Source organism: Apaloderma vittatum, unplaced genomic scaffold (assembly GCF_000703405.1).
Source record: "Apaloderma vittatum isolate BGI_N311 unplaced genomic scaffold, ASM70340v1 scaffold41768, whole genome shotgun sequence".
Classification (NCBI taxonomy): domain Eukaryota; kingdom Metazoa; phylum Chordata; class Aves; order Trogoniformes; family Trogonidae; genus Apaloderma; species Apaloderma vittatum.
This window is the reverse complement of record NW_009732050.1, coordinates 3,725-12,032: the sequence shown is the minus strand read 5'-3', so window position 1 is coordinate 12,032 and position 8,308 is coordinate 3,725. Positions and strand designations below refer to the sequence as shown.

The following is an 8,308-nucleotide window of genomic DNA, read 5'->3' as shown; positions in this document are numbered from 1 at the left end:
CTCAGCGAGAAGCGACGCCTGGAGCAGGAGGCCCTGCCCCGGCCTGCCCCGGCACCCTCTGAGTCCACCAACCCCTTCGAAGAGGATGAGGATGAAGAGGAGGAAGAGCCCTCTGCTGAGGAGGAGGTGGTCGACCTCTCACTCGAGTGGATCCAGGAGCTGCCTGAGGACCTGGATGTCTGCATTGCTCAGCGGGACTTTGAGGGGGCGGTGGACCTCTTGGATAAACTCAACGAGTACCTGGGGGACAAGCCTGTGAGCCAGCCCGTGAAGGAGCTGCGGGCCAAGGTGGATGAGCGTGTTCGGCAGCTTACAGATGTGCTGGTGTTTGAGCTGTCTCCGGACCGCTCACTGCGGGGAGGGCCACGGGCCACCCGCCGAGCCGTGTCCCAGCTCATTCGCTTGGGCCAGTCCACCAAAGCGTGTGAGCTCTTTTTGAAGAACCGGGCGGCCGCAGTGCAGACGGCCATCCGACAGCTGCGCATCGAGGGCGCCACACTGCTCTACATCCACAAGCTCTGCCACGTCTTCTTCACCAGCCTTCTGGAGACGGCAAGGGAGTTTGAGACGGACTTTGCTGGCAACAATGGCTGGTACCCAGCCCTTGTTTTCCATGAAGATGTTTGTAGATGCCTTCAGCAAGCAAGTATTTGATAGTAAAGAGAGCTTGTCAACTGCAGCAGAGTGTGTCAAGGTAAGAGGGTCCAAAGGGGTTGGTGTGACCAGATGGTCAAAACAATGGCTGTAAAGCTAGTAGATCCTCTTTTCTAACCCTAGTTTAGTTGTTGGGCTTCCTGCATTGAAAGTTTGGGGTTGAGTTGTAGTTCTTTCAGTTTAACAGGGGCAAGCATTAAGACAAAAATACACAGGGAGAGAAGCCTTTATCAGAAATGCAAAATGTGTTTATTCTTAATTTACCTTCGACCACTAGGAGGTCCTAAATTTTGCATAAGCTACATATGAATGGTGAGTATTTGAAAACTTTTTGTTTATTTTCCAATCCTGTCCTGGACTACGTTTCCATAATTTTTTGCAAGACTAACTTTTTCAGGCTGTGGTTTCTTTCAGCTGCTAATAGGAAGAAAAAACCCAAAACAACAGTGTGTTTTGGGGCTGTAATGTCGTTGTGTAGAGTATTTTTGATGGGCGGGGTTTGTCTCTCAGTTATGAATTTCGCATTAGTAAGGAAATTTCTTAAAGCAGGAGAAATAAGTGAAGTATGACTAACACTTCCCTGTTTTCTGAGAATGGTAAGTTTGGTAAATGTGGAAGGGGGCCTGCACACTAGTAACACCCTTTGCTTTTCATTCATACCCAAGGTGGCTAAAGAGCACTGCAAGCAGCTTAGCGAGATTGGACTGGATCTCACCTTCATCATTCATGCCCTGCTGGTGAAGGATATCAAAGGTGCTTTACAGAGCTACAAGGATATCATCATCGAGGCCACCAAGCACCGCAACTCTGAGGAGATGTGGAGAAGGATGAACCTAATGACTCCAGAGGCACTGGGGAAACTCCGAGAGGAGATGAGGAGCTGTGGGGTAGGCAATTTTGACCAGTACACGGGTGATGACTGCTGGGTCAACCTTAGCTATACTGTGGTAGCTTTCACTAAGCAGACTATGGCCTTCTTGGAGGAAGCATTAAAGCTTTACTTTCCAGAGCTACATATGGTTCTTTTGGAGAGTCTTGTGGAAATTATCCTGGTGGCTGTCCAGCATGTCGATTACAGTTTACGGTGTGAACAGGACCCTGAGAAGAAAGCATTCATTAGGCAGAATGCATCCTTCCTCTATGAAACTGTCCTTCCTGTTGTGGAAAAAAGATTTGAGGAAGGAGTTGGAAAGCCAGCCAAGCAGCTACAGGATCTGAGAAATGCTTCAAGGTTGATGCGTGTAAATCCGGAAAGTACCACCTCGGTGGTTTGAAGTGACCTAACTGTTCTTTTGAACAGAGTGTGAAGCCTCTTAACTGAAAATGTTGTACTTTGAATATATGAACTAAACATGGGTTGAGGGGTTTGTTTTTTGGTTTTTTTTTTGGAAAAATGCGGAAGTCTAGCTGCTGCATTCTAGAAGCTATAGACTTACAATTAAACCCTGCAACAATGCAATGCTGTTCAAGAAGATCAAGGTCACATGTACTAGGACAGCATATTCCTCAAGAATGGCTTGTATAGTGTCTGTGACTTGGGAAATACTGTAATATACAATTTTTGGCCAAATGTTTGTGAAAGTCTTAAATGTAAGTACACCATACAGCAGGAAAAGGGCATTTGTCATCATGTCACTGTAGGAATTCTTTTTTAAGGCAGTGTTCTGGTAGGAGAGGAAGTGCTGAAATGTAACTAGGGTGTGGTATTTGGTGAGGCATATCCACCATCCAAATGTGACTCAGCACTGCAGATGAACATGGATTTGCACAGTCTGATTTGTTTGGTAGCAATGCAGCTCTTCAGTTTCTCCAACATTCAAATTCTCTTCATTCATTTCAGAGGCAGTTCTAAATTAAAATATTTTTTAATAGATTTTTGTGTTGGATTGAAAGGGCTGCTTCTGTTTAATGAGCTGTCAGCTTAAATTGCATCTCTCTGAAAACAAACCCTCTGCTGTCAGACACGTGTTCCCTTCAGAGAAGAAGCGGGAATAACTTTCTTCCCTTCCCCTTTGTGTTCCCCTTCCTTGTTTTCTGATGGACTTCCTTGGGGTCACGTCCATTTGGTGAAGTAGGCACTCTTTCTTGAATTGCTGTTGTAAAATGCATTATGGGCCATTACCTACTGGTAGAAACCATAGTGAAGAGGCGTAAATGCTCTTGAGATGTGCAGGGCAGGGAGAGGGTCTGAAGGTACTATTTTGTTTCGTAGCTGTGCTGTACCAAAGCAGCATGGGATGAAGAAACAGGGTGTGAGCCTTTTTGTAAATGACTCGGTCTTCAAAATACACACTCTGTCTCTCCTGCAAATATTAGTGTTGTTTCCTGTATTACAGCATTAATCAAGATCTTAACTTTTGGGTTTGTTTTGTTTTTTCTTTTTTTTGCAGAGAACACAAGGACTGTATTCAGTTGGAAATTAATATAGATGGGGGAGATTTATGCATATGCTTTTATATTTTGATGGAACAGTGGTGGCTATCTCGTTCAGTATGTGTCTATGAAAATAAAGTAAGCCAAGTCTTGTGTAAAGACTGGCTTTAGAAACCTGTCAGCATCATCTCCTAAGCTGTGTAAACTTTTTCCCCTTTCAGTGCAGACTTTCTTACTTGTGAGGAAGACTTTCTTAGATGTGAGAAAATCATGTTACAGCTAAGTAACCTTGTATTAGACTCCCACTAAGCGTTCTTAACTGGAATAATAGAGTGTCCTCTTCCTCCTGTGCTTTCAACTGAAAGCCTTTGCAGTTTCTATCATGGTAATAAATGCCTTGTGACTGCCTGAACAAACAAAAGATACTGCTAGTAAAACATTCTGCGTAGCTGCTTATACTGGAGCTTCTTCATTTCTCCCTATTTTCATGGTGCTGGTTCAGTGCAGTTTTCACTTTAGGGTCTAGTTTTTCTTCCTTGTGTTCTTTGGATGCCTTTTGAACTGTCAGACTATGTAAAGCATCCTGCTGTCTCTGTTCATTTGCTTTCCAGTGTTTGGGCCTTTTGCTAGCAAATCACAGGAAAAAACAAACCCAAACTGCAAAATTATTTTAAAGGATAACTCATTTCTTTTAGCTAAAACTGATTGAAAACCACTGATATAGCTATAGGTTTATTTTGAGGCACAGAGACAGTGAGAGTTAGGGTTTCTATGAACATGTTATGTCCTGCAGAGAACAACTTGGGCCATTTTTCACTAGTGGACTAGTTCTGATACCAGAACCTAGTTAAGTAATATATTCTTTGTCATCTTTTTAAAGCAGGTTCATGTGGCAACCTGGCCTTACTTAGCTTGAGAAATACTTTCAAGTGGATTATAAGTGAGAGCTCTACATGGTGATGACTATTTTGAAGGAGAAAGGGAAGGGAAGGCTTGCTTTCTCTGAAGACAGGTGTATTTTTTGTTTTCTTTACAGCAGAAGAAAACAGGATAAATACAGATGAGCCTTATGCATTTTGGGGTTTTGGTTTTTGTGGTGTTTTTTTTACTGTGCAAGCTAAGGGTAAGCTGTGGAACTCCAGCTCAAGACCCTGATTATTGTGGTGCTTGAGCATTTTGTGTAAGAAGCTGAATTCCTGATTCCCTGCTCTGGCATAAGACAGCGTAAGAGGAGAGCCCTGTTCATGCTTCTGTCGCAAGCAGGTGTAGCACATCTTCATCCTCATCAGAGGATGAAATGTAGAGTGTAATTCTGCCATGTGCTCTGTTACGCCTCTGTCACCACTCCCTTCATCAATCTATTTACAGCACGCAGGACCTACTGGTTTTATCTCTGCTGTCACCCACAAAGCAGTGGGCTTTTGTGGGTATGCTGGGTTTAATGGATCAGGTAATCTGGCCTTTTGTTGGGATGATCAGATATCATGTTTGTGTGCCTATCATGATTCAAACACCTGTGGATTTGTGTAAACTGCTGTGGGCAGCTTTGATATTTTGTAACTTCTGAATCTGGCCAAATCATAATAAAAGAAAAAGAGTAACTTAAGAAAAATGGTGTGCAGTTAAACTGAACACACTTTGTATGCTAATTCAAGTTAACAAAGTCAACATGTGTCAAGAGTCATGGTTTGATAAACTTCAGATTTGCAGGTGATAATTTAGAATGGCACTTTTCCTGAGTTGTATGTTTGTGGGGATAGCGTTAAAGTTGGGATTTGCAGAAACTACTGAATAATACGGTAGCAGTTTTGTTGATAGGAGAAGAACTGGTCATATTTTTTGTTTGTTTTGAGATAATTGCATATAAAATCTGGTTTCCTTTAGCTGCTATGAAAAAATTGTGATGTGCAAAATGAAGATTTTGGTTTTTGCTTTGTTTTGTCTTTAAATTGGGTGAATTTATGTACTAGAATTTGATGCAATAACTTTTTTGAGCAGTGAGGACCATGTATTAAAACTTTTAGATGTACAATGCTAGTGGTGTATTTCTGGTTTTATTACATCATCATCAGAGAGAGGGTGTTGGTTCAAAGTTAAAGTCTACTAACAAATTTTCAGTGGAGTTGAAGAGCTTCAGGTTAGTCATTTGTGAGGGAGATGTAAGAGGCAGCCAAGCGATATCACGTCACTTACAAAGTCTGTGTGTGCCTCGATAAGATGAAGTTGGAAGATGTTCCTCAGCATTGTATCTGACTCAAATCCAGGAGAGGCTGTCCTCTCCACGAGGCCTCATCAACACCAGGGCAGCGTAATGCTACAGGGTTTGTTACCTTCCAGAGATTATTCTGTTACCCGAGTCTATTCGTACTGAACTTGAGCGCTGGAGGTGCAGTACAGGCCATCTCCTCACTAGGTGGAGCTCTGTCTGTGGAAACTTCAGATCTCTGTGGAGCAGGCACGGACATTGAAGGTCTGCTGCCTCACAGCACGGCTTGGGGTGTTTTGGTAGCACGTTGGGAGGTGAAGATGCTGCACCAAACGGTTCAGGTGTTAGGGTCAACTCTCTTTCCTTGCTTGGTAGCACTTTTCTTCCGTATTTTCTAATTTTCCTACTGTTAATTTCTTAATGCTTCCTCTTTTGTTTTCCTGCCGTGTCTCTGTATCAGCAGCAGGCATCCTGCGGAGAATCTCAGCTTTCTGCTTTTTCTAGAGCTATGTGCCAACACATGACTTTTGTTCTGCCTGAGAGACACTCTGCTAGACTGCAAGCAGAGATGTAAAAAGTTGCTTGTCCCAGCTTCAGCTGTCTTGTAAGATGTCCAGCTTAATGACTTCTCAAAGTCAAGCTTGTGTGGCCTCTTGTCATTTTGCTTCAATATCAGACTGAAATCCCAATGAGAGCTCATTCTCGTAACGCAGCTTTGCACTCCAGCACAGTAATGCAGAAGGTGTGTGTCCCGCCCCGATCTTCATAATTTAAACACTAGTTACACTCCCTTTGCTGCACAAATCTTACATTTTAATTGTTACCTTTTACTTGAAAATATTAGTAGCTCTGCAAACTCCCGATGTGTTTTCTGTGAAGAAAATCAAATACAGAATGGAGCTTATCTGTCAAGAATCTTTGTCAGCATAGCCTGCAGACACATCAGATTCCTCAGAGGTTCAGCTGTTGTGATACACGTTCAGTCCCTATGAACTCTGAAAAGTAGCTGAAGCACCACAAACTGTAGCAAGAATGTTTCCTTATCTTATATTTTCACAAAAACAGATTACTACATATTTATACTCTTTCTGATTACAGGGGATGCTGGCTAGCGTAAAAGATCAGAATTTGATTGAGCCACCTCAGACACAGGGTAATTACCTCTGGAGTATTTGGGAAACTGCAAATAACAACTTCAATGGCCTCAACGTGTGCTGTAACCCAGTTTTGAACGTCAGGGTCACAGGCTGAACTAGATTCTCTGCTGTAGATGTGCTCTGTTTGACACAGCAAAGGGAAGGTACTGGCAAGATGCCTGCCCTGCACTGACAGCTGAGCAGTATCCCCCTTCCTGGGGGGTTACATGACAGCTTTAGGGTAATTCTATATCACGCTTCTGTGACTCTGTGGTATATATCCTCTCCTGCTCCCCACGCAGGAGCTGGATCACCACGACTACATTCCTTTCAATGGCCTGAGCACCACAGTTCACACCCAGGTAGATTATCTCGCAGGACGGAGAGAACCTGCTCCCCAAATTACTTGAAGGGAGCTGTGATGACACGTGGTTACCAGTGGGGGTCCCACAAGAGCTCTGCATCGGTGAGCATCGGGCATCTGCTGTGTACGCAAGTATGATTGCGTTCAATTTGTTCTCCTAGAGCAGTACAAGAGCTAAAAGCAGATATGAAAGCTGAGATATTAATCTCCTCGTGTCATGGCAGGAGCTAGACTCTGAGGCATCGTTTTAGATTACCCAAAAATATATTTTGGCCTTGCAGCTGTAGGGAATCTTGTTCAGATGTGTTAATGCATTAGGATGTGATTACTGAATGTATTGCACTAGGGAGGTGGACGGGGGAGAACAGCAGGCAGCGCTAACTTCACTGCTGCTTGGGAAGTCCTTGGAGATGCTTGAATTAATGAAGATTTCAAATTATTTTTTTGAAAAGTAAATCATGCATCTCTTCCCCTAGTTGCACCAACACACAAGGTTCTTTTTCTGTCCTCCAAGAAAGCTGATTCAGTCAAAATCAAAATTCTCATGAAGGTGAGAGAGTTAGCCAAATCCTTTGTAACACAAGGCACGTGAATCAAAAAACCTACAAACTTGAGCAAAATTGAGATCTGAACTTCAGATAGCCCCGAGCCTGACTGTGGGCCAAGAAAAAACTTTGCCTCAGATACTTCCAGAGTTCAAGTTCTCTGGGCCTTCTAAAATCACAATTCACAGAGTACCATCTGTGCCCGTCAGATTTGTTAAGACTGTCATGTTTTGGTTTGTGTTTTCTTTTGGTTTTAACTACAGCTTTACAGCACTGCTGCGGTCTGGGGACTCCTGTTCTTATGTTCATTTTCAGTTCTCTGGACCGAGTTTCCACAATAGGAAGGGGCCCAGATCCCTCCGACAGCTCCTGCAAGATAGGGTTGTCAGAAGAGTACTTGAAGCTCTGCAGAGAATCCTTCCTTCCTTAGGATTCAGTGAATTTTTCTCTCAAAATGTGGCTCTTTGATAAGCAGCTCCTGTTCTGCTTCGCCCCCCCCCACCCCCGCCACTAACAATTGGCAGGGATTTTTGTTTTCCCATTCCACAACGTAACTTCTCCAGCAGAGGTGCCAGATTGGCTTTGTGGAGAAAGAATACCAAGTTGCATGTTAAATTACACTCCATGCATCTATCTTAACATAATTCAGGCCATATATCTCCCTACCCGCTCTTGCTAAAGACAACGTACATGAGGAAGAGGGCAATTGGGAGGGTTACAAGGAAAGATCTATCATTTTTGTCCCTCCATCGTCTGTCCAGCAAGGTGCTTCGAACACATGCTGAAGAGTGTAAAATATCCCCCTGAACATGAGAGGCCTGCTCCTATACTCAGGGCTAATTAAATACTAAAGTGCGTTTTCATGCATGGAGAATTGGTAAATTTCTGTTGAATTTTGCAAAACCGACTGGTAAAGAAGAAATAGTGGGGCAATACTAGAGCAACGCAGGATGTGAGCAAAGCGTACATTTCTGTGACACCTCAACTCTAGTGGGACCAGCTGTGGTCCCGATCAAAGCCTTCCCCTTCT

The 8,308-nt window shown here is 43.4% G+C and overlaps 1 protein-coding gene across 1 annotated transcript; it reads left to right on the top strand.

The window, feature by feature from the left end:
* Positions 1-3: 3 nt before the first annotated feature.
* EXOC8 (exocyst complex component 8) lies at positions 4-2,111 on the top strand (the record flags this gene model as incomplete). Its single annotated transcript, XM_009875373.1, is given in 3 exon segments — positions 4-608; positions 610-694; positions 1,320-2,111. Coding segments are annotated over 3 exon segments (1,299 nt in total), but the record flags the coding sequence as incomplete, so codon positions are not given.
* Positions 2,112-8,308: the final 6,197 nt, after the last annotated feature.